This window comes from Ornithodoros turicata, chromosome 1, assembly GCF_037126465.1.
Source record: "Ornithodoros turicata isolate Travis chromosome 1, ASM3712646v1, whole genome shotgun sequence".
Taxonomy (NCBI): domain Eukaryota; kingdom Metazoa; phylum Arthropoda; class Arachnida; order Ixodida; family Argasidae; genus Ornithodoros; species Ornithodoros turicata.
The window spans coordinates 206,170,117-206,197,125 of record NC_088201.1 but is presented as its reverse complement, the minus strand read 5'-3'; the positions used below and the strand labels follow the sequence as shown (position 1 = coordinate 206,197,125).

The following is a 27,009-nucleotide window of genomic DNA, read 5'->3' as shown; positions in this document are numbered from 1 at the left end:
GAAATAAAAAGTATGTATATACTTCGAAATCTACGACCTGTTTTATAACTGCGATAATCCAATTAGCGACTTCCGTGGAATAAGGAGCTACTAGGCTACGAGCTACGACGACTTCCGGGATCCAGCGCGCTATTTCACTGCGTTAGCGTAGTGTGTGTATTTCCAAGTTTTCTTTATTTATATCTTTTGGAACAACGACCAATTTATCGAGGTACAGCCCTTACTTCCTTTGACGTGCCTCGGTTGTGTCGTCAAAGCGAGATTTCTCGGCGGGCATTCAGTTCCGTACGATACTGCGCGTTCAACCGCAGCGGCAGGTATGGTTGGCAGCGGATTTTGCCAATAGTATTTGAAGAATGCAGACTATGAGACGGACCCCTCAGTTTGAGTACAAAGAACCTCCGACTACAGCAGTCGGCAGTGCTTTCCTTGAATCTATCTTCGAAGACTGTTACATCTGGACGTGACGAGGTTAGTGTCTTCCGTATAATTTATACAGTGATTACTCTCCTTGTGAGAATTACGTTGTGGCATGCAGATGTTAGGAGATCATTTACGCAACAAAGAAAAATAAGGATTAAAGAAAAATTAAAGTTTACGCACTAAATCAAAAGGTTACTGCACAATTCCGAGTGTTGTTTTATACAGCCATGCCAATGCAGTAAGCAACATTCACAGTACGTAAAATGAAGCTGTGTATTCTGCATCTAGATGTAACGTTATAATTGTCACAGCAGTGAGCACCAATGTAGTTCATGACTTTCTTGGACAAGATGTGGAACCAAATGTTGGAAATACAAGGCAGGGATCAGGTACAAGTTTTCTTCTATTTGTTTTCCTTATAATATGCAGCATACTGCAGATAGTAAAGAAGGGTTCTGGATTCCAAACCAACGCAGTTGAAATCCTTAGTTTACCCCAAGCTGTACTATTGTTGTCTAAACTGGGGAAACACCACAGAGGGCAACTACGATAAAATTGCAGTGCACAAAAAAAGAAAGAAAGAAAGCCTGGTATACGACAACCATGTCTACAGGTACAATGTGCTGGACCCTCGTTGCAAAGAGGCCCACCAGGGGTGCCACTACAATCCAACCATCCAGCCCCTCAGCTCCTTCAAGACATGCAAAATATAGTAGGCAAAGCGTTCACTTGGAAATCAGACATTTACACAAAATTGACTTGCAAATTCAGGATCTTTTAGCGCCATCCCAAACACTTGCCATTACGGTATGAAATTCATCACTGTACCACCTTACAAGGTTCCACTGCTACGGACCAACTACAGAAATTAGCAGAAACCGTTCCTCTTCCGAACAATTTTTTTCAGCTGATTGGAAATGGCCTTCCTGTGTCCAGTTTCAAAACAGAGTTGCACAAACTTGTTGAAGTGTTATTAGAGACAGTCCACTCTGTTATGTATTTTTTTTTTTGTGTGTGAAAATGTGGACAGCTCGGTGCAATTGTGTATTTTATTTATGTGGTTGTGATTTGCTGTATGCTCGTAGTGGAAATATCTCAGTTATCGCATTTATATGGCTTTTTTTAACAATGTTAGGGTGATGACTTCATGGAAGTGGAAGGAACAGGAGAGGAAGATATCTGGCAATGGTCATGACAGTTGTCCATCAGGTACGGGACGAATTTCTTTTATAAATGTGGTATATAGCGTGAAGTTGTTACTAACAAAAAGTTCTTTGTTCCCTTTAAAGGAATCTACAGGTGCTGAGCACGCGTAAGGAATTGACATATCTCAATACAACTTAGACCTGCCTGTTGCACATGAGATGTGTGACTCTACTTACACACACAAGCTTCTGCAGGTTCGATGCATGTATATTTTGAAACATGAAAGACAGAGTGCTAAAGATATATCTGAGGTGAAAAATTGAGCAGCTCACTGCAGTAATTCTATCGATTTATTTTCAGCATTTTGAGAAAAATATAGTGATGGCAAGATTACCTGTGTTGTCCTGCCAGACCATCTGCTATTGGAGTTCCATGTCCCAGTTATTATATATAATAGCTGTTTGAGGTTATTACATAGTTATTATGCAAGTTTTGTGCCTGTGAGTTCCTGTAAATGTGCTCTGCGGTGATCATACTGGACAGAGAGCTATGCCTGTATAATAACAGTGACTAATGTTCTCCTGCCCATAAACCTATTCCTAGGGTACATCTGCACCCTTGGAAGTCACTGGAGAGGCGTGTTAGCTTAGCTCAATTGGTAAGGGCCCTGGATCGGTATAACAGAAGATGTGGGTTCAGGTCCTACTACTGGCTAACCTTTCCAGTGACTGCCTTCTTTCATCATTCATTTCTTAGGCACTTGATGCTTTGTATGTATTTGTCTGTTCTATGTGTTCCAGTCTCAGAACATCAACTGCCATGTTCAAAAGAACTGGAATATGCCTCTGCAATCTGGAACCCATCCCAACATCTCTTAATCGACAAAGTAGAATTTGTACAGAACCGCACGGTTTGTTGCTCGTGATTATCATCCTTTTTCCAGCGTCTCAGCCATTAAAGCAAAACTCTTTCTTACTCCTTTGATTACCAGATGAGAGGTATCAGGCCTGGCATTCTTTCATAAGTTATATTACAGTCACACTCCTCCCCACCCCACTTACTGTCAACCTCTCACAAGTTACTTCCAAGACTGGATGACTCGCACAAAGTACTTGCTCCACCTACACAAACAAAAAAAAATTCCTCTACTCTCCGCACCAGCTGATGGTGTCAAACTGGAATGACGTTCCTTCCACGTAGCATCAGAACAAAGTGTACCGTCATTTATTTCCAAGTGCTATGATCGTTTTCAGATCGAATGCATTTCTTTGTGGTGAGTGAACGAATTTTGTGTACATCATTTTGGTATTTGTCTTTTTTGGATAAAAAAAACTCCCGCTTTATGTAAATCCCTTCACAAGGGTCTTTAAGTAAACAAATGAAATGAAGAACTTCCTGATACTTTCATAGTTCAAGCATTTTTAATGCATATTTTAAAACAGTGGCTGCTAAAAATGTATCAGACACAGTTACAAAGGCTGCCGTGTATATCAGTTGAATCATGATTTTTCCCAGAAGCCCAATAATGTATGACGCTGCATCACATATGCTATTTTGGAGCAATCTCTGCAGACATATTATGAAGATATTATCTGAGTGCCACAATAAACTATATGAACCACATTTCACGTTGCATCATCTTTGACTAAAACATGCCTATTTGAGTATTTGAGCAGCCCAAGATACGAAGCTTGGTTCCTCAAGGTCTACATCCTACTCGAACTGGGTGTGCACTTTGCACACAAAAGGAAGATTGAGAATGAAAAATTGGCTAGGAAGCAAGCGAACTGGGGTTTTACATCATGCATGGAAGATTGAGGTTCTCGATAGTCAACTTGTGTATTAAGCACTTCTGGAGGACTGAGAGCAGGAACCGAGGTCACACACAGGGTAACCTGCATAACTGTCTGATTTACCTCCACATAACGATCATTAAAATACTTGAGGTGCTTAAACAATACTATTTGGGTGCTATCAGACACTAAGAGTTCGAACAACACTTACGACATCCTGAACGAATGGGTGGACAAAAGGATGCGTCAGAACAGGATTGGATTGGTGTCTGGTGGAATTGAGAGCCCAATGTAATTCTTACCAGGCGGAGCAGGTTGATGAGATGGTGCTTTGTGTCAGGGGTCAGCACAGTGGCTTATCCAGAATCCCAAGCATGGAGGAGTGTTCAAAAAAGTTCGGGGGGAGGGGGGTCATTATTATAGTTACATCATTACCGACATGTGTCTACAGCGGAAATTGCAAGGGCACCCCCTGTAGGGGGTACTTCCACCTAGTATCTTGGGTATTTAAAGCATGTAGTAGTTACTATGGGAAAGGCTTTGCGTATCCTGTTCACTGCGCAGACTGGTATAACGATTCTCTTGTTTTTATTTGTTTTTTGTTTTTTTTTCAAGTTTGTGCAACACCCATCTCACGAACTGTTGGTATGTAGTGTACGTATCTATTTCCTGTATGAGACACGCAAGCTTTGAACAAAGCTAAAGCTAGTAGGATGCCGAGTATTAATTCAGCTGCACTCTTTTTGAATAAGTGACGAACAAAAACGAAAAGTTCAGGAAAACTATTTTGTATTGAAACCTACCAGCATGATTGTGCATGAGACACGTACGCTTCTTACTTGTGAATATGAGCGCTAGGTTTGTACTGCCCTCGAAGTTCTAAATATGCTACTTTAAGAGCAGCTCCTTGCAACATAAGCACTCGACTTCTTTCGGCGTTATTATGCAATGAACCACTCCGGCCCCTTGACACGGCGCCGTCAAACATGAAATTTACACAAACTGTTCATGTGCTTCATCGTGATGGATGCTGAAAGCTCATCTAACAGTCTGTCGATGGAACTTCCTCTTCATGCTGAAGTCGATTCGCGGCTCAACATTTCAAAAGCAAGGCCTCCAAACTCTGCTGCACGTAGCAGGTGCCTCTCAGCTGCTGAAGCTGAAAAGCTGACTTGTCGACTCCGCTGTGCTTCCGCGTCCATATTGAAAAAGCACCCAGCAATACGGAAGTTGCGGAAACCACCCGAACTAAGATATTGGAGCGCTTCATTGAACACAATATCTTCAACAAAAATAGAAAACAATAAGGGTCCTAGATTGCTTCCCTAAGATACACCACTAAAGGACGAATAACAGTCAGAGAAACAACCGGAGACACGAGCATGATTCAAACGATCACAGAGGCAACTTTCGAACCATTCGCAATATGCAGAAGATAAGCCATAGTCCGAGAGCTTATATAACAACAATAGATGGCTCCCTTTGTCGAACGCTTTTGACATATCATAGTAAACTGTATCCACTTGGCCACAATCAAATACAAAAGGAGCTACACCCTGCATGAATGTACACAGATTGGTCGCTGCCGACCTCCCGCTTATAAATCCCTGTTGAAAGTCACTAATTTTTGTCTTAAATAATGACAGTGAAGTTTCTGGCGTAATTGATATTTAAGTTCCATGGAAAACCATGGAGGGTATTTAGAAGGACGAAATATACGATTGGGAACGAAAGCCTCCGTACGGCTTACGACAATGTCAGTGAGTTTGTTTATCGCCGATTCAACAAACGTTTCACTGAACACAGAGGCACAGTTACGCTCACGACTGTAATTTATAGATGTTTAAATAATCCCACATGGAAAAGAAAACCAGGACTGACTAGTGAACGGAACGCACGAAGGCGGGAATAAAAAACAAATGACAAAAGAAACGTGAAATTTCTCAATACGCGACAGTGGCTGTACCGCCTCACAGTACCCGAAATTGGTGAGCTAACAAGAGCAAAGTCGAGGACAGTTCCAGCACTATTACAAACACGGCTGATCTGTTTGAGACCATTAAGATGGGCAAAATTGATCAAAGTTTAGCCTTCGAGGATGTGTTAGCGCAGGAACTGGACAAATAGACAGTATCCCAGTCAATTCCTGATATATTAAAATTCCCGTCTACGTTTTTTTTTTTTAAATGCCGTGCTAGCACCGCGAAGCAACCGTGGTTATGAGCGGCGTACAGACGTGGATAGATGGAGAGAGAACAGTGCAAGGAGTGGGGGACAGGGGAACAAGGGGAACTGTGCCAACATTCATCTAGAAAGTATTTGGAAAACCCAGGGAAAACCTCAGACAGCACAGCCAGTGTCAGGACTCGAACCCGTGTCACCTCCCAGTCTCGGCGTGGAAAGCGATAATCCTTACCACTATGCCACGGGAGCTGGTCCCCGTATACGTGCACACGAAATTTCGAGAAGTCTAGCATACCCTGAAGGTTACAAAAGTGATGCCTGAAAGCACCAATGGCAAGTAGTAATTACCTACAAGGATATCCGGGCCATGACGGGAGTGAACTTGAACCCAGACACACTCATCGTACATCTCTCAATCATGTCTACAGCGTGTTCTTAAGGATGCATGAACGGCGATCAGTACATATCCGCCATATCGCTGGCCAGCAAAAGAATAATCACGATAAAGCCGGAAAAATGTGTGGGCTGGAGTAAAGTAATCTAAGGTAGAAATAGAGTCATCGAACCAAATTTCTGTAATACACATTATTGTGTAGTTAGAGCAGATCAAGGTAGACATTAATTAGCAATGGCACGCGTATGCCCTATATTTCCGTCTCTCTGGCACGCGTCCGCCAGACCGAGATATCGTGGTCGGCGGCTCAATGACCTTGTTAGGTAGAATCTTACAGGTATAAGCTACCTTGATTTGGCAGGTTGGTTGACCTCGGTGTACTACTAACCTGGTTTTCACGTCATGAAATTCGGCGCAATTTGCTTGCGTCCAAACCGAACTTACAGACGTTGTAACCTCACACTTTTGCTATTCTTAGCCATCACGGACGCAGAAAACACGACAGATGTTTAAGTTCTCTGTGCAGTTATTTCCTTTTGTGAAACCATAGACGACGTAGCATCATACAACTTTCAGGTACATCATACAACCTTCTGGCGGGCCACAACACATACAGAGACAAAATATTTATTGCTCCTCTGTGCACGCGTGTTGCAGTACAACATTACGTTTTCAAAGGAAATCCGTGACGGTGTCCGGACCACCCTGCCTGAGTTGAGATGGAGTCATCCAGAAAATTGGGTGCCCCGTTTAGTAATGACCCAAAATCATGTTATGACAAACCCTTGCTAAGTCCTGTACTGTCGGCACTAGCCACAGGAGTATCGGCTGGCCTACCCCCTTTTTCTCTTTTTCCAGCCTTCCGTTGGAAACAAAGCATTATAGTTTTGTCCACAAACGTTGAATGACGGCTGAACTGCCGATGGCAACTAGACGCGTCGAGCCTAATTTTAGACCTACCAGAGAAAAGATGCACTGCTCTAGAACGACGCTCTGGACGGAGGAAGCCTTGCTGCAGGATCCAGCTTTGCGACTACCCTCCAAGATTCACTATCTTTCGGTCCAGCTAGAGACACTGATCTTATCAAGCAAATCTGATAGCTCGATTCCTTTGCAGCCCTGTGTGCGATTCATCTTTATTAGTAGTACCGCAAACATCCGTACCCCTTCTGTCCAAATCTGTGACATTGCGGTACACTTGTGAATCCTCCAACTGAACGCTGAGGACGCTACCCTCATTGCCCTCAAGCGTAGAGTAATCGACAGAGCTTTTGTTACCGGCTCTTTTTCAGGAGAGCTGGAGCACTCTTTTAACTCTTTTTCAGCAGCCTTCTGAAGAGGAGCTTGAGTTAACAGAGTCTGTCAATCTCGGCCCAAAATAGCGGCAGTAGGACACAGGGCGATGTTTTCCTTTTCGCTCTGAACATCCCTGATTTACCGCGACTTACGTCACTTCGTTTCTCAGGTGGCTTTGCCTCAACTCGAAGCTTCAGGAGTTAGAATATTGTCCTGCTCGCTCTGAGCATCACTTCCTTCAAAGCTGTTAGATCTACATTCTTCACCTTCTGCTTGCCTAGGCTGTTCGTGTGCCTCTACTGCGCCTTTCTGTGGGTTTGTGATGGTAGAGCCCTCGGTTATCTGCGTAGCTACATCGCATTTCAGCTTAGACGCAAGTTCCGGAATTCTCGCTTGAGTCAAAGCGAACACTACATCCTGTCCATGACACAACCTTTGTGCCTGGGCAGTTCATCGGATCGCTTAGAAAAGATGTATAGATAGGGCTTTGACAGATTCTCCGAAACTGCAGCTTTCGTGTGCGGTTCGTCAAATGGTCCTTTGACGCGAACTCTAGCCCATCGAAGATATAAATTTTTCTTCGCCCTACCACATGCTTTGTCCACAGGTGCTCCCCTGTGAAGTAGTCATTTTTCAGATATAACCAGAATGCAGTACCGCAAAAAATACGGGTTCGGCTCGGGTTCGGGTTGCTTGCATTTCGTCCCGATTCGGCCACTCCAAAAATCGAACCGGTTCACAGCCCCGAACGTTTTCTTTTTATATGTCCCATAAAACTGCTTTTATCAGAAAGTGCGTGGCTAAGAGGCTACTGCTATTGTCGACATTGATGTTTTCGGTAGTCAGATATTGCCTTTAGCGAGAGAAAGGAGCAATGAGTGAACAACTCCAAATAGCGTCCACGCCGACGTATGGGTGTAGTCCTGTTCCGTTCCCAAAATCTTTCTTCGTACGCGCAGTGCCAGAGAGATGCACCTAAAGGAACCCTAATAAGATGGACAGCATTTTACATAGAGGACGGTAATTCTCGGCACACTGCATTCGCAACGTGAATCTATCTGAAACCGCAGTGAAACATGTCGAAAATAAAACTGCATGCCTGGCTCTGTCCGAGCTCACAGTGGGGTATCAGTCAATCCACAACACCAAGACAATGTGTCACGACAGAATTACACTACCAGTAAGCAGAACTACATTCACTTTTCAAACCACGGCCACTCAAACAGGCACCATTATGCGTACACTCCTCCTCCACTTCTTATGTTTCTGACTTGTTTGATTTTTACTGCTCACGTGTACAGGGAAATGTTTCGCGCGACTGCTTGATCACATATTCGTCCTTTAGAGCTACACAACTGGGTTGCCCTCTTCCTGCTTCCTTTGTCCGCGTGGCGCCTCTTCCCTGGAGAGCAGACAATGCAGCGCGTGCGTGGGACGCTACACTCTGAATCATGTGACGAACACGTGCCCGTTAAAAACGTTCCCTCAGTCAGTACAACCGGTACACAGCCGTAACTGTCAAGCCGTAAACGCCGCGGTAAACAGCCGGAACAGTTATCAAATAGCAAGCACAGCGCTCTCCATCGACAAATTTCAGCTGGCACAAAGCCGTCACGTCGGCATGTAACGGCTGTGCCCGATGAATAATATATGTGCTTCATGAGACGTGTACTTGTGTGCTTGTTGAATAATGCGTGTGCCGGCTGAATATGTGTGCGTTTTGTGAGCGTTCTACGTTGCTCCGTGCTCCGCCCGTGAGGAGTGACATGGCACCGCGTATTCTTCCAGCTGTTTCGGCCTTTTTGGGCCTCATCAGCAGTACGCAGGGTGGCAATGTTTGACAGGATGGCGTCAGAAGCTCACGTAACACATGATTTGTTCCGTCAGCGTGAGCTAAATTACCACTGAAGGCCCAGTGCAAAGCCAGTGAAGTATACTAGGGATAAAAATAGCTGGAACCCTTTGGTTGGATGTTTGTAACTCAAACGTAGCCATGCCAGTACTGGACTGCTGTTTGGGCCTTCTTGGGCCTCATCAGCAGTACGCAGGAAGGCAACGTTTGACAGGATGACCCCAGAAGGTCACGTAACACGTGGTTCCTTCCGTCAGGGTGAGCTAAATCACCACTGAAAGCCCAGTACAAGGCCAGTGAAGTATAATAGAGAAAAATATACCTGGAGCTCTTGGGCTGCACGTGTAACATATGTTTGTAAGTCAAACGTCGCCCTGCCAGTACAGGACAGCTGTTCCGGTCTTCTTGGGCCCCATCACCAGCACGCAGGCAGGCAACATTTGACAGGATGGCGTGAGAAGGTCATGTAGCACGTGATTCCTTCCGTCAGAGTGAGCTAAGTCACCACTGAAACCCCTGTGTAAAGATACTGAAGTATACTAGGGAAAACCATTGCCGGAGCTCTTTGGCTGCATGTATAGCATATGTTTGTAAGTCAAACGTAGCGATGGCAGTACTGGACAGCCGTTTCGGCCTTCCTGGGCCACATCAGCAGTACGCAGGCAGGCAACGTGTGACATGATGGCGTCTGAAGGTCACGTAACACGTGATTCCTTCTCTTGGGGTGAGCTAAATCACCACCGAAAGCCCAGTGCAAATCCAGTGAAGTATACTAGGGAAACAAATAGCCGGAGCTCTTTGGCTGCACGTATATCATATGTTTGTAAGCTGTCTAGTCCTGGCATGGCGACATTTGACTTACAAATATATATATATATATATATATATATATATATATATATATATATATATATATATATATTGAGGAGTGCTCAGTCACCCTCCAAGTGTATATCGCTCGCTGAGCCACCCCTTGCTTCCCAATTCCGAACGATGCGCAGCTACCCAGAGCTGACGAGCCGCAAACACGGCGAAACACGTGTCCTCTGGTGCAGTCGCATAGTTCCATGAGTATCTGTTTCTCTGCGTGTAGCCATAGAAGCCATGTTAATCTGTAATTTTGAATTCCGAACACGTCTAGTGTTATTTATTGGTCTTTAATGACCAATATTTAATGGCTTTTTCCCCATCATCATATATATATATATATATATATATATGAGTATCTGTTTCTCTACGTGCAGCCATAGAAGCCATCTTAACTGTAAGTTTGAATTTCAAACACGTCTAGCATCATTTACCTATTTTTTTTAATGGCTTTCCCCCCCTCTTTATAATTCACTGGCTTGCACTGTGGCATTGAGGAGTGCTCGGTCACCCTCCCAGGTGTATATCGCTCGCTGAGTGACCCCTGGTCTGCCAATCCCGAACGATGCGCAGCTACCCAGGGCCGACGAGCCGCAAACACGGCGAAACACGTGTCCTCTGGTGCTGTCGCATCGTTCAATGAGTATCTGTTTCTCTACGTGCAGCCATAGAAGCCATCTTAACTGTAAGTTTGAATTTCAAACACGTCTAGCATCATTTACCTATTTTTTTTAATGGCTTTCCCCCCCTCTTTATAATTCACTGGCTTGCACTGTGGCATTGAGGAGTGCTCGGTCACCCTCCCAGGTGTATATCGCTCGCTGAGTGACCCCTGGTTTGCCAATCTCAAACGATGCGCAGCTACCCAGGGCCGACGAGCCGCAAACACGGCGAAACACGTGTCCTCTGGTGCTGTCGCATCGTTCAATGAGTATCTGTTTCTCTACGTGCAGCCATAGAAGCCATCTTAACTGTAAGTTTGAATTTCAAACACGTCTAGCATCATTTACCTATTTTTTTAATGGCTTTCCCCCCTCTTTATAATTCACTGGCTTGCACTGTGGCATTGAGGAGTGCTCGGTCACCCTCCCAGGTGTATATCGCTCGCTGAGTGACCCCTGGTCTGCCAATCCCGAACGATGCGCAGCTACCCAGGGCCGACGAGCCGCAAACACGGCGAAACACGTGTCCTCTGGTGCTGTCGCATCGTTCAATGAGTATCTGTTTCTCTACGTGCAGCCATAGAAGCCATCTTAACTGTAAGTTTGAATTTCAAACACGTCTAGCATCATTTACCTATTTTTTTTAATGGCTTTCCCCCCCTCTTTATAATTCACTGGCTTGCACTGTGGCATTGAGGAGTGCTCGGTCACCCTCCCAGGTGTATATCGCTCGCTGAGTGACCCCTGGTTTGCCAATCTCAAACGATGCGCAGCTACCCAGGGCCGACGAGCCGCAAACACGGCGAAACACGTGTCCTCTGGTGCTGTCGCATCGTTCAATGAGTATCTGTTTCTCTACGTGCAGCCATAGAAGCCATCTTAACTGTAAGTTTGAATTTCAAACACGTCTAGCATCATTTACCTATTTTTTTAATGGCTTTCCCCCCTCTTTATAATTCACTGGCTTGCACTGTGGCATTGAGGAGTGCTCGGTCACCCTCCCAGGTGTATATCGCTCGCTGAGTGACCCCTGGTTTGCCAATCCCGAACGATGCGCAGCTACCCAGGGCCGACGAGCCGCAAACACGGCGAAACACGTGTCCTCTGGTGCTGTCGCATCGTTCAATGAGTATCTGTTTCTCTACGTGCAGCCATAGAAGCCATCTTAACTGTAAGTTTGAATTTCAAACACGTCTAGCATCATTTACCTATTTTTTTAATGGCTTTCCCCCCCTCTTTATAATTCACTGGCTTGCACTGTGGCATTGAGGAGTGCTCGGTCACCCTCCCAGGTGTATATCGCTCGCTGAGTGACCCCTGGTTTGCCAATCCCGAACGATGCGCAGCTACCCAGGGCCGACGAGCCGCAAACACGGCGAAACACGTGTCCTCTGGTGCTGTCGCATCGTTCAATGAGTATATATATAGGTTGAGATAAAAGGATTATCAAGCGGCCACGATTTTTTTTACAGAAGTTGCAAAAAAAGTCGCGGAAACAGATTTTAGGGAAGTTACAAGCACTAGTTTATTACGTAGGGAGTCGCCAAAATGGGCAAGGGGACGACGTTTCGACAGTGGCACTGTCTTCGTCAGGACAAAAGATGCGTAGGTGGTTACAAATTACTTCAATAGGTTTGCTACATGACTTCATAATCGTTACGGGCACGCCACAGGCGTTTGTCAGCGAGTCAGATTCGGGAATATTCCCGAAGGTCAAGTCCGGGTGGTGATGTCATTCGCCGTAGGTCACTGTCCGCTTTGGGGAAAATTCCTGGGCAGGGTGAGCGCTGCTTCGAACTTTGCTAAAAAAAAGAGACAGAAAACAAACGAAAAGGAAGAAAGTGTAGCTCATCTAGGCGGCCAGATTTACTACCGGTGAAAGTGCTCCCAGATCTTCGTTAATGGTTGATTGGAATTTGTAAATGAGGTAGGATTCGCGTTGTGCCCTGCACCCATCTGAGCTAAAATTAGACTGGAGAATGAAAAGCGACACATTATTTAGTGAATGACCTGGTTGTTCGAAATGGCGAGAGACCGGGAGGTTTGGCTTTTTTGTAACGTCAGATCGGTGGTTGTTGAACCTGATCCGAAATGTTGTTTCAGAGTGACCTACGTAGTGTGCTTGGCACATGCCGCACTGAATGACATAAATGACGTTAGATGAATTACAGTCTAAGTCACCTTTAACTTTGACGGAAAAATTGAAATTAGTGCTTTTAAGTAGTTGGGTGCTTTGCATTAATCTGCATATTTTGGCACCTGCGACCATCGCACGGGTGGCAGCCGTTTCAAGGATGCGCTGCTTGGCTAACCTTAGAGCTAACTAGATTATCGTGCAGGTTGCAAACGCGTCCGTAGATTACCCGTGGTGGCTGACGGAAAATCTGTCCCATGCGCTACTCCCCACTACCTACTTCCCAAAGACCCCGCACCGGGCAGGTTTTATATGCTCCCTAAAATTCATAAACCTGGAAATCCAGTGCGCCCAATAGTTTCATGTAACGGTTCAGCTACCGAGAACATTTCAAGCTTTGTTGACCACCTTCTTAAAGACATACCTCCTAAACTACCATCCTACATTAAGGATACCAATCACTTTCTTCAAGTATTAAGTGAATGTCAGCCTCCTTTTTCCAGTTTGCCAGTCACGCTGGACGTTTCCTCTCTATATACTAACATCCCCCACGAAGATGGCATTGCTGCAGCTGAAAGAGCGTTTTCGAAATATTCTGATACCTCCTGCGATCGGTGTGTCCTATGCAGATTTCTCGATCTTATTCTGAAAAATAACAACTTCGAATTTGACGGTAAGCACTACTTGCAAGTTCAAGGCACGGCTATGGGTACAAAAATGGTACCTAACTATGCAAATATTTTTATGGGAGCTCTAGAGGAGGAATTTCTCTCTAAGCGCGAAAAGAAGCCCACGCGTTACAAACGGTTCCTTGACATCTTCATGATGTGTCCACACTCAGAAGATGACCTAATCACATTTATCAGCGACACATCCGGCCATCAAGTTCACCCATTCTTATTCCCCTTTAACTGTTAACTTCCTCGATGTCCAAGTAAAGTTAACCAACGGGGTCTTGTCCACAGACCTGTTCCGTAAACCTACGGACTCTCAACAGTATCTAGCATTTAACAGTTGTCACCCGCATCATACTAAATTTGCCATCCCTTAGAGCCAACACTTCGATACAGGCGCATCTGTTCCAGTGACGATGACTTGGACAGAAATCTAGCTGAACTTAGGGAAACATTTGTAGCCGCACCACTACCGCCATCGACAGCGCACCCGGAATCGCGGCGCGCGATATTAAACTGCAGCCCAGCCAGTTCGGCTCTCGCTACCAACCAGAACGGTTCTGTCCGTGATTATTCTAGTTGAGCCAACATGTGGTGACCCGTCCTATGCATCCGTCCGAGGACCACGTCCTCGGAAAACTCCCCGGCCCACCACTAGTGGCGGCTGGTCGACACGGCCTCGAAGACAGCCGCCTCTTTTACATTGTTGACCGCGTATCTGGGATGCGGTTCCTGATCGACACAGGTGCCGAGGTCAGCGTCATCCCCGCTCCCCGTTCTTACCGCAGATGTCGAGAGCACTGTTTCACCCTGTTTCACCCTCAAAGCCGCCAACGCGTCAACAATCCCAGTCTACGGCCAACAGTCACTTACTCTAAACATCGGCCTCCGGCGAAATTTCCGCTGGCTTTTCCTCGAGGCCGATGTTACCCACGCCATCCTCGGCGCTGACTTTTTGAGACACTACAAAATCCTTGTTGATGTGTCCCGAAAGCGCCTCATAGACAGCACCACATCTTTCACTGTCCACGCTCTTTAGCTACCTGCTCCTCCATCGTACCTGTTGTCATTACGGCCCCCGACTCTTCTCCAGCGTCCATCCTTAAGGGGTACCCTGCTCTTTCTCGCCCACCTGACTGGACGAAACCGGCGCAGCATGAGGTCGTGAACCATGTGATCACCCAGGGCCCACCTGTTCATTTCCGCCCACGCCGACTCGCAGCCGAGAAGTACAAGGTAGCCAAAGCGGAGTTTGATCACATGCTTCAACTCGGCATCACCTGCCCTTCCTCGAGTACATGGGCGTCGCCGCTCCACATGGTGCCGAAGAAGACAGGCGACTCGCGACCATGTGGAGACTATCGTGCTCTCAACCATGCCACAGTCCCCGATAGATATCCCATCTACCTCGCAATCAAACATTTTCGCCATTTTCTTGAAGGCCGCCCATTTACAGTCTTTACGGATCATAAGCCCCTGACGTACGCCTTGTCGTCCTCTGGTTCTGGATACACCCCCCGTGATGTCCGGCATCTCTCCTTCATATCAGAGTTTACCACCGACATCCAGCATATCAGCGGCGCTGCAAACACTGTTGCTGAAGCCCTCAATCGCCTGAGCTCGCTCACGCAAGCCGAGCGCACTTCCACCCATGAACCACTCTCGCTGGACACCCTAGCTCAGGCATCGCTTGTTGACCCTGAACTCGCCGCCTTTCGCGCTTCAACCTCAACATCCTTGAAGATCGAGGCCGTCCACCTCCCTGGTACCACGACGGCTGTCGCCTGCGATACGTCCCAGGGCCGCCCTCGTCCTTTTGTCCCCGTTCCCCTTCGGCGTGCCGTCTTCGCCTCGTTCCACCGCCTTTGCCATCCAGGCATCCTCGCTACTCAGCGGCTCATTACCCAGCGTTATGTCTGGCCCCACATGAAGAGGGACATCAAACGCTGGGTCCAGACCTGCCTATCCTGCCAGCGGAACAAGGTCCATCGTCACACTCGCTTGGCTCCTCCTGCTTTCCCACTCCCGTCGAGCCGCTTCGACCACATACATATAGACCTTGTTGGCCCCCTGCCATTGGCCAGCGCTCTCCGGTACATTCTCACCGTCGTCGACCAATACACGCGCTGGCCGGAAGCCGTCCCCATCACCGATGCTACCACCCCCAGCATCGCCCAAGCGCTCATCAGTGCGTGGATATCACGCTTCGGGGTACCCTCTGTCATCACCACTGACAGATGTCCTCAGTTCGAGTCAGCCCACCTTACCAACCTCATGCGGACTCTTGGTACGAAGCGTTCCCGCACAACTGCCTATCATCCCGCATCCAACGGCCTCGTTGAGCGGCTCCATCGGCAGCTGAAGGTCGCCCTGCGCGCCGCCTAGTACACCCCCTGGCCAGAAGCGCTGCCCTCGTACTGCTGGGCATCCGAACATCCTTCAAGCCCGACCTCGGCTGCACCACCGGGAGATCTTGTTTATGGTGCCCCCCTACGCCTCCCCTGACCTACGCCCTCCCGCTGACCTCCTTGAAGCCTCGCCTACTCTGCCGCTCCTGGCTCCCGCCGACTTCTTGTCCTAGCTCCGGCACACCATAGACGCTCTCCGCCCAACCCCTCCCCGTTCCAGTCGCGTCTCCAACGCCTTCCATCACCCCGACCTTGACCGCTGCTCGCACGTCTTCGTCCGCTGCGACGGTGTCAAAAAACCGTTGCAGCCACCTTACACCGGGCCCTATCCCGTCATACGGAGAATCCCAGCCTACTTCATCCTTCTCATCAACGGCAGGGAAGACACCGTTTCCCTCCACCGTCTAAAACCTGCCTTCATCGACGCCTCCACCTTGCCGGCCGTCGTATCGCTTGGTCCCTCCGCCCCACTTCCCACCAGTCAGCCTGGAGACCCGTCGCCAGCCCATTCGAGCCCTTCCCGTCCGCATGTAACATGGTCCAAGCGCCTAGTCACCAGTCGTGCGCGACACAGACGAGCGCGCAACCCACACGACAATCTAGTTAGCTCTAAGGTTAGCCAAGCAGCGCATCCAGGAAACGGCTGCCACCCGTGCAATGGTCGCAGGTGCCAAATATGCAAATTAATGCAAAGCACCGAAGTGCTTAAAAGCACTAATTCCAATTTTTCCGTCAAAATTAACGGTGACATCAACGTCAATTCATCTAACATCATTTATGTCATACAGTGCTGCATGTGCCAAGCACAATACGTAGGCCAGACTAAAATATAATTTCGGATCAGGTTCAACAACCACCGATCTGACTTTACAAAAAAGCCAAACCTCCCGGTCTCTCGCCATTTCAAACAACCAGATCATTCACTAAATAATGTGTCACTTTTCATTCTGCAGTCAAATTTTAGCTCAGATGGGTGCAGGGAACAACGCGAATCCTACCTCATTTACAAATTCCAATCAACCATTAACGAAGATCTGGGAGCACTTTCAACGGTAGTAAATCTGGCCGCCTAGATGAGCTACACTTCCTTCCTTTTCGTTTGTTTTCTGTCTCTCTTTTTTAGGAAAGTTTGAAGCAGCGCCCACCCTGCCCCGGAATTTTCCCCAAACCGGACAGTGACCTACGGCGAATGACATCACACGGGGGCTTGACCTTCTGTAATCTTCCCGAATCTGACTCACTGACAGACGCCTGTGGCCTGCCGTACCGATTATGACGTCATGTACCAAACCTATTAAAGTAATGTGTAACCGGCTACGCACCTTTTGTCCTGACGAAGACAGTGCCACCTGGTTGTTTGAAATGGCGGTGCAGGGTGCTTGGCTCCATCTCTTGGCGGGAACATCGGCGTGTACATATGACAACCGCCGAAGAACACCAGTCCTTCTAGCCCACCATAGTTTGGCTCCTTTTACGTCCGCCTCCGTGTTCATGGGAACGTAAAACGTTATCCACTATAAGACGTCACTCCAGAAAGAAGCGAGGAGGGGAAGAGTTGAACGCGACAGAGGGGCTCGCAAACCGCGTGACCCTCGAAGTGCAATAACCTAGTAACGCGGGATCTCGAAAACACAGCGTCTTGATGTAGATGTATAGCGCATATTACTTAATGTTTACAAGACAATTTCTCTGCGAGGTTGGCAATGGTTTCTCCCTTAAAACCCCTTTAAGTTGCACTAAAACCAATATCCTGGTGGTTAAACTTTATCCCACAAGTTACTCACTCAATTGACATTTGAAGTTTAACAAATAGTCGACGTGGCTCTACGTCCCAAGGCAACTACTGCCATCAGCGACGCCACAATTGTCGGTCTGTGGATGAATTTGTCCCCCTGGGGTTTCTTTCAAGCGATCCGTTGTGAAACATTGCATCTCTAAACAAGTTTTATCATGCCAGCACGTTGCTGGTGTCCTGGTTGCAAGTTGGTGGTGGTGCAAGGGATCGAAGCCGCACACTTTGGGTCAGACAATATAGAAACTGATTCACCAATGCCGGCATCAACATAAGCGCAAAAGCGTCGTTAGAAATATAGGAAATGATGTTCAATCCGAATTGCATCTCATAGGAGGTTTAATGACATGGATGTGAATGACTTACTAGCTGTTTAAATGTGTTTCTAAACGACAGCGCTATGTTGTCAATAAATTATATTGCTGGAAGTCTAGCACCTATCTTCTTGTCTTCTTCTCTATGTCGGTGTTCCCTGTGCCAGTTCATGGTGCAGGAGCTTTTATTGCCCTTTAGCACATGAGCTTCTATACATGGCTAGAGTAAGAGAACAAATTGGCCAAGCAAGACATTGCCTTTCACTGAAATCTTGCAAGATTGATTGCAATATCAACATGGACTATATTATTGTGAATATTACATACTATTTATTATGTCGATATGTCAAAGACACCCATGTAATTCATCATTCATGTGATATCAGTTGCAGGGTTCGAGGGACACGAATGTCTACAGCAACAGGCAGGAGCAGTCAGCATAGAAAGAGAGTGAGTGAAATTATATATTCTGTAAGCGTTGCAACGCGATTATAGTATTCATTTATTACCATGTGTCTACTGTATTCTATTTCTTGTGAAAGACACATGGCGGAAGGAGCATAGTAACAGCAGAGGCAATCTCGCGATATAATTTTTACATAGCTATAAGCTCTTAACCAGAAAGTGCACTTATGTGCAATGAATAAAGAAAATAAAATTATATAATAACTATAAACAGCGTGATCTTTTGTTTGACACATATCTGAAAAAATGATTGAAGCTATTTCTGCTCTCAAACGGTGCGCAGTTCTGCTTTCGGCTCATTTGCATAGTAGAATTTGGCAATTTATATATTAAAAGACGTTTACTTGATTTGAATAATAACTGACCCCAATTCTCCTATCTCGTATTTCCCAGATAGTGTCAATATTAATGAGAAAATTAATACATGTTACCTAGTTAGTCCTTCAGTATTTGCATAAAGTGCCCTGCAGGATGTCCGCTTGGCCGCATAACGCATAAACCGCCTGCCATGATGGTATCAGTGCTTCTGTCGCGACTTGTCATAAAAAAATATGCGTTGAGTAAAAAAAAACAACTTTCCTCGCCAAACGTCCATGACGTTGTTCTCTACCATCCCAAATTTCTTGGAAACAGGTTGTGGTTAATTTTTTTTCTATTTCACTGTGTGGCTGCTTCTTAAGTTGATATTCGTAACCTTCAATGAAATATCTTCTGTGTGATTCGCAAGCAGTTTCATGGCAATTCCCGCTGATGCTTGATCGACTCTTGTGGTCACGACCATTTGCCCGAAAAAAAAAAAAGGAGCACTCTTGCAGTTTTTTGCGAAACTAATCATTTAATCAGTGTAACACTGTTGTGTAGCAGACGTGGGACGTGTGAAATTCAGCCCCCAAAATGCTTACTGAAGTGTTCCCGCTAAAAATGTGAGACAGACCGTATTTGGTAGCATAACCCTTGAGCATTGCTTTCACAAAGCTTCACCGAAACACTTCTTGACCTGGTAGTGAAAAAGGAAAAAAAAAAGATTTAGACAAGACCAGCACCCCTCCGCCGTTGCCCTACAAGCCTGCTTCATCGCACGACTTATCGATACTACTTCCTTGAAAACATTGGAATAATTGGAATAGCGTGTTTGTTTTTCGGGGAAGTTTCGTAGTGTTCATCTATGTGCATGGTAATGTTTGGTTTTCCATCTTCTACCCTCGTGCCAATGACCATCATCAAATAAATGTCCTCCTCTTGTGCGACATGCACGTGTGCTTTCTATCTCCGTGAATTACAACCACAGAGGACCTTCTGGAATAGGTTATTTTATCCTGTGCGGCAAGTCCTGGACAGCCTGTGTGGCACAGACTCAAAACCTGTCTCTGCTGCTGGAAGGCGGAAGGCATTGAAGTGCCATCGCAGTCTGCCTCCGATAGACCCTCGCTCCCAAGAGAGCGGGGACGTTAAGGCCTCAAGGCGCCAGCAAGACCATCCTCCTGTTGACTGGTCTTCCTGACAGGTATGTTGGGCGTTAAACACTGAACGAGGACAACCTTGATGTGAATCCCTTTAGCCTGGGTATCAATAAGAATAATCGCTCGGAAGCCACACGCACGCATGCATGTTGGGACATCCTTCTGAGGCGTCAAACCAAACGCATGCACAGGACGGACGTCTGCATGTTGCGTCTACGCCGCCGCGTAGGATCTGATACGGAAACCTCGTTTCAACAAGTACGGCAATATATGTGTGTTCGTGTCATCTCAGGGTGCTGTTATCAATATGCTTGGCCTGGACACAATCACGGGCGTAGGTCCGCAAGCGAGCATCGCTAAGTGCTATGCAGCGAAAACATCGGGAAGATCAGCGTCGTCGCTGCGCCATATGCGAACGAATAAATGGCACCCTACCTTGAGGGCTCCCGGGTTGTTTTCTGCCCGACGGCAGGTCTCAGGTATCTCCACGGAAGATCGTCAGAATATATTCATCCCCCTTAGGTCTGTTATTCTCATCTTCAAGAGAACGTTAAAATCCCTCACAGTGTGAAAAGTGGTTTCACCGATTACGCAGTGCAAGAGTATGTTGGGGCTCCCGTACAGTGTTTCAACTGCCAGCGGTTTGTTAACATCGGTTGTAACTGAAGGGGTTCAACTGCATCCATTATATAGGAACTGCATATATAGGAGAACTGTACATGCGATCGGACTGAACTGCTAGAAAAATTTGTTCCCTTTAGGGAATAAACGGCTCGTCCCAGAGCGAATACCTTTTGAGATATAAACACTATACGTTCCAGAAGGTATACTATGTTTATGCTTCCGTGAACGTATATCATTTGCACCTTAGGGTGTAAACATATACCTGCTTGACGGCATATTTTGAAGGCCTTGTGGTATTGTGACAGCTTATGGACGACGATAAAAATGTCCTTCTGGTGGCGTGCGCCGTGCGCCTGTGACGGTGCCGGTTCTACCGGCACCGTCATAGGTGAGGCCACGCACATCCGCCCGCTGGGACATTTCATCATCGCCGGCCAGGAAGACCATTGTCCTCTACGTTTGGTGAACCGAACAAAGAATTCCACGTTCGGGGTAATTTGGCCCTTCCCCATCCCAAATTTTCCATCAACCAGCGAATCACTCCGGAAGCCATAACTGAAGGAATAGTGTCTTGTTCCTCCGAGGACTCGCTAGGCGGTGATGCTCCTCGCTCAGCATTCAACGACCTGGCATATCACGATGACGCTTTCACTCCGCGCCACACTCAGAAGCGGTTAAGAGGCCATGGGACTAGAGTTCGACCAGGGACACGCGCGGAGGCGACTATGAGTTTTACTCGCAGTCTCTCCGTGCTTCACGATGCTCCTCCCCGCAGTCTCCTCGAAGACAACGCTACGAGCCCAGCGCTCACCAACAGGGACCGGATCTGTCGTCCCATCTCTGCACGCTGTTCGGTCTACTCGCCTGAATCCCGCTTCGGCGCGCACCAAGAACACGCCCGGCTAGCCTTCGTCCGCACCGTAGTAAGCACCACAAGGCAAACATGCTAACCCAGCCACCCCTATTCCACGCGTCGCCCCTCTTTCGGATCTTCAAGTACTGACGCGGAGCTTAACTGTTAACTCTACACCGATCGCCGTCTTAAAGGGAGGGTCCGCAACGGTTGTGCCCAAAATTAAGTGAAAGTTGATTTCAGCAGAGACCACCCCCCAGATGCTGACAACAGCCTTCGTTTCGTATAAACGTGCGCGTATAATTTACAAACAGCGAAAACGATAAAGCGAAACCGAAACTATGAGAGCAGGCGGTGGCATCGGAATCGAGGAGCGCCACGCCGTGACGTCAGTCGCGAGATTCGTCTGCCGTGATTCCCATGTGTTGTATTGGATTGAAGACGCCAGGAAGCAAGTTACGCTCAACGTGCAGTCATGGAAACCCACTCCGCATCAGAATAGAACTCCACGGGACTTCAGCCCGATTCAGACGTGTATTCTAATGAGGAGAATGACTTCACCGCCACCATAAACCACAACGACTCGCCGTATTCGACGGACCCTGTACCAGTGCGCGCGTCGCTTGAAACCGAGGCCTCAGACCCATACACTGAAGACTGTCGAACTCGGAGTAACTAATGATGAGTTTCTAATAGGTTGTCGCACATTCTTATACAGGGTGTCCCAGAAAACGTGTCATTGAATTATAATAAAAAAACTACACCAACTAGAGTCATGCGGTCAATGGCATTTGTTCTTACTGGGTTTTTGCCACCTCCTCATATGAATGTCGTGTAACGTAAGTTTAATTATGTAAATTTTTGCGAGCTTAAGTCGGAAATTTGCCTAGTAAAGGTAACTTTGTAACCCCGCCAATGTGAAGAGCGTGTCTAATTTAGTCAAATTAATGATAATTGACAGGGATATTCAGGAGCTATCCCATCGGAGAAAATAGCCGAACATCATACTCTAAGGAGGTCGCACAGAATAGCGCACGATGAATTTTTCAGCGCAATCTTTGTCAGTCCGACGAAAGGAGGTTGGAAACCCAGCCCTCCCCGACATCGCAGAAAGAGATAAAACAGGCACGGCTTATCATGTCCGACTTTCGCTGGGATTTTGCTTTCCCTCTCCCAATTTTAGAAACTGTTACTTTTTCTACTATCACTCTGTGGGCTGGCTTCGGAACCTCCTTTCGTCGCACTGAGAGCGATTGCGCTCAAAACGTCATCGCGCGCTATTGTCCGGTGCTCCGAAAAGCATGATATTCGGCTATTTTTCCGATGGAATAGCTCGTGAATATCACTGCGAATTATCATGAATTTGAGTGTATTCGGCACGCTCTTCATATTGGTGGGGTAAAACAACAACAACAACTTTATTTGCGGCCTTGGAGAGTGGGGAGTTTCATCGCAACAGGCGATACTCTACCCCAGTGCTTGGTGGAATGGGGGGAATAAAATAACGAGCCCCTTTACAATAACGACCGAAGTCCGATGGTGTCCAGAAATGTCAGAAGAGCTTGGAGCGCAGAGCGTTGCTGGGCTGGATTGGTAAAAAAGTTATCTTTACTTGGCAAATTTCCGAGTTCAGTTCGCAAATATTTACATAATTAAACTTGGAGTAATGACATTCACATTGGGAGGTGGCAAAAACTAATAAGAACAAATGCTGTTGACCGCATGATTCTAGGTGGCGTAGTTTTTTTTATTATAATTCAATGACACGTTTTCTGGGACACCCTGTATAAGTGCCACGGGTGCACGCGTAATATGAAACATGTTGCAGGTGCACATGCGGTCGGTGCCTCCCGCAGGTGCCCGCAGGTGCCACTCCGAGTTCCCGCATGAGCCGTCTTTTCGTGTCGAACATTCCTGGCTCAAAATGATGAGAACATATCGTCCTCGAGCTGGTCTTCCTCCACTTGATTTTGCGCAGCGCCATTTCCCACTCCAAACGACGTTGTTTGGCCGTCGGAAACTGGAAATATGCTACGTCTGTTGTTGTATCCGACCTGTTGCCACAACTGATTATACAGCATGTCTTACCGGCCATCGTGGTGGGTGTAAGATCAGTGTGCGACGTAACGAACACAATTGCTACGGAAAATTTCCTTCGTCAAAACTGCCAAAACACACAGCAAAGCAAGGCGGACGGCGCGGGATATCTCGCGACTTACATCACGCTCGATGTTGCTTGCAGAAAAGCGCTCGTGGCTCGCACTACCCTGTCACCGAGCGCGTCATAGAAGAAAATCATTTTTATCAAGTTTGACTCAGTTTTCGAAGGAGATATTTTACAGGCATGGTCGTTGATGGCTAACGGTGACGAATATTCGAAAATCTCGGAAGGGATCTTATGCGGATTCTCCCTTTAAGGAAGTGGAGCGGGGGGTAGTGATGTGGCAGCTCGTGGACGACTGTGAAGATGTGACTCAACTAGTGCGCGCCACTGCGCCTGCCAGCCTTCTACCGGGACTGTCCTGCACCGTGAGGTCACGCACATCTCCCTCTTGGGACATTTCATTATCGCCGGTCAGGACTCCTGTGGATAAAGACAATCTGCTCCACAGTATAATTGCTGAAAACGCTAAGCTTCTATTTATTTCACAGTCATATCCGAGTGGCGGCTTCCCAATCCAGCTTGCCCCAACAACAACAAACAACGAAACAAGAAAACGCCTGGACATACACACTCGCACACAAACTTACACAGCGTGGATGTGAATCGGAGAGAAAAGGAATGAAGTAGTAATTAGCATCAAATTGGAAACCGAGAAGCACCACCAAGAGATATTAGGAAAAATATTTTCAGGAGCAGTTCGTATTTGCTGGAGAACAGATACGTATACAGCACAATGCGGCAGCACATGGTGGAAAAACACTCTTCGCCAGGGAAGCCACTTAAGAAGTGAGGACATGTAGACCTACTTATTTTGGGAACAAATAATAGGCTGTATTAACGACTATGTTTCATAATACATACTGCTTAAGTGAGTTTATATTGTCCCCGATACAAATTAATGTCGTTAATTAATTAATGTAGTGTCCTCTCACGTTGCGGAAGAAAAGTTATACAAAATGCTGAAGTATAAACGTAATGTAGAAGTACCGTATTATACCATCGGCTGCCGTGGAAGGTATAGCCTGAGTGATCTATACCTTACACGTGGTTTAATTAGTGCATAGACAATGGTAACGACGTATAAATATGGTACTTTAGACTTGATTTATACAATTTTTATACCTTTCATATACATTTTCTTCTAACAATGTTCACTGCGATGCGGTAGCCAATGGGAGCAGACAGCGGAGGCCTTCGTGTAGCTTCGGACTGACGGTGTCTCCATGAGAAAATAGCCAACCGGCGTCCCCATCATGCCGTTTTGACAAGGTCTTTTAGCTCGACAGCGGTTACTCGCGTCCCACCTGCCCCGTCCGGGCCTGGGCCTCCTAAACTTCCTTCGACGCGCACCCATGCTTCTAAGGGCGTTACACTTTCCAGATGGTACTTCTCACCAATTGTCAGCAGCGGTACACCGGTGTATATGACTCAGCAGCTCCACTGAGTTCGGACACGGACTGCTTGTGGACAGCTGCCCTGGTTTATCATACGTATAAGCACCCTTGCCTAGCCCGTATGAACCACTCTGTTAGCCGTCATCAGCTGCAACGGCCTGTGCAGCGGCCGACAGTGTCCGGGTAGGTGAGCTCCCTTCACATTGAAGGGCAGCGACGTCAAGTTCAGCGCACTGTTGCCGCACTTGTGTCGCCTTGAGGGCTGTCATCGTCGTATTCCTGGGTGCTGCCCAATTGCATGAAGTCAGAGCTTTTCTGGCGGCAAGCAGTCTCTTTTTGCCGAGCAATTCAGCAAGCGTATAAATATACAGTGGGACGCGCGTCGCTTGCGGAAAAAGATACATTACTTGGAAGTAGTTGTGCTTCGGTATCAAACACCTGTTCTGGCTATTTGCGCAGCGTATGCCAGTCAAGACTATGGACTTACAGGAAACATCGCATCTCCGTCTCGAGCTAAGCTTTCCGTTAGAAACGAACTGACCTCAACATTGGCTCATTCTCAACGTGACCCATTTGACGAAACAGAGTGCAAAGTGCGCATGGTCTGTCTCCCTGCCCCATTCGTTATAGTTGCACAGGTCAATGCGCACCATCCATTATAGGGTAACAGAAAGGTGGACACATGCACCAAGATCTGGGCGGACATGATAGAGGATATTCAACTTCATCTTCTGAATGACGGGTCTTGTACGTTTCTCGACCGGTGTTTCCTTGCGGACTGTCTGGATCTTTCTCTTTGCTCGAAGGATGTATCCAGGTGCTAGCCATAGGCGGGCTTGGACGCTAGGGGAAATGATCACTTTCCCAACTTTATTGGTTTTCACGAATTCACTCGAAAACACCGACATCAAGCTGCGACGACTACATATTGGTCAGCCCTTTGCGCCTTATGTTCATCCACTGCCAGGAACGGCCTCTCGGCTGCCGAGATGGCGGCAGACATCGCGGATGCCCTTCGTTCATCAAGCAAGGACGTTAATGACGCCCCTTGTCATCTCGGCGCAAACCCTAGAGGTTGAGCAAGTGCAGGCATATTGTCGACGTGCGGAGCCTAGGTCACGTCGGACGGGGTTGCTCAACGGGGCTCCCACAAGTTACGTCAGGAGCATCCTGTTTTTCTTGGGCGGGAAAAAGGGTCACCAAGCCCCTGCCACAAAACACTGGCTGCCCGTTTTACGTAAAAAGCAATAATTTACTTTTAACTTTCCAAACGTCAGAGTGCGAAGACAATTCCCAACAGTAGTGAGCCACAAGATTCTCGAAGAAAAACACGTGGGGGGGGGCATGTTTATTACGAAAAAAAAGAGGCAGGCAAAAAGGAAAGGTCAGCCAGGCACGTGGCATCGCGTTACCGGTACGGTACGAAGCATCCACAAATGTCCTGTGCCTGGTCTCGCCGAAGGGGTCAAGAACAACCCTGAGGGCGCACAACAGGACTGTCCCTCTAAGGAATCTGAAAAAAGAAATGTGCAAACAATAAATTTGGCAGTGTCGGAGCTGTCATGGCCAACCTAATCAGAGCTTTTTGCAACAACTCTTCCCTAAATTAACTCGCAAGGGAGGTTTAAATCAAAATTCACACAACAAACTTGTCACAGAAGCTTTGTGAAATAAGTTATTGCGTCCTCTGGTATACCACGAAATGTTTCTGCTGTCGAGTAAATGGCATTTTAGCAGTAGGCGGATTGCAAGCGCGTCTCCCTTGCAAGGCGGCAGAGATGTTTTGGAAGCTCGAAGAATAATAAGGTTGCCTTCTTTTTACGGATCAAGGTCCATCCTACATACTCACCGGAATTTCAGTCGGTTGATTTAAAGCTTTGCGCGTACAGCAGCCATCAAAAATGCAAAATATGCAGCATTTCACGATTTTGCTAACAATTTAGGATGGGATTTTTTTAAACCGGATCGTAAACAGTGCTCCAAGAGGAAAAATTCAACTGAACTGTAAGTCAAGCAGTTATGGCAAGAAAAATATGCGCAGTAAATGGCTTTAGCAAAACGCCGTTCATTTGGGTGCCTATGAACTCTATCAACTAGCCTGACTTTTGTG

The 27,009-nt window shown here is 47.0% G+C and overlaps 1 protein-coding gene across 2 annotated transcripts in view; it reads left to right on the top strand.

The window, feature by feature from the left end:
- Positions 1 to 27,009, top strand: part of LOC135378996 (caspase-3-like) — a 198,593-nt gene that overhangs the window by 75,820 nt on the left and 95,764 nt on the right. For both annotated transcript variants that reach the window (XM_064612221.1, XM_064612220.1), the window contains one exon: positions 18,326 to 18,389. In XM_064612221.1, coding sequence (XP_064468291.1) covers positions 18,326 to 18,389 — 64 coding nt within the window. The remainder of the gene's footprint in view (positions 1 to 18,325; positions 18,390 to 27,009) is intronic.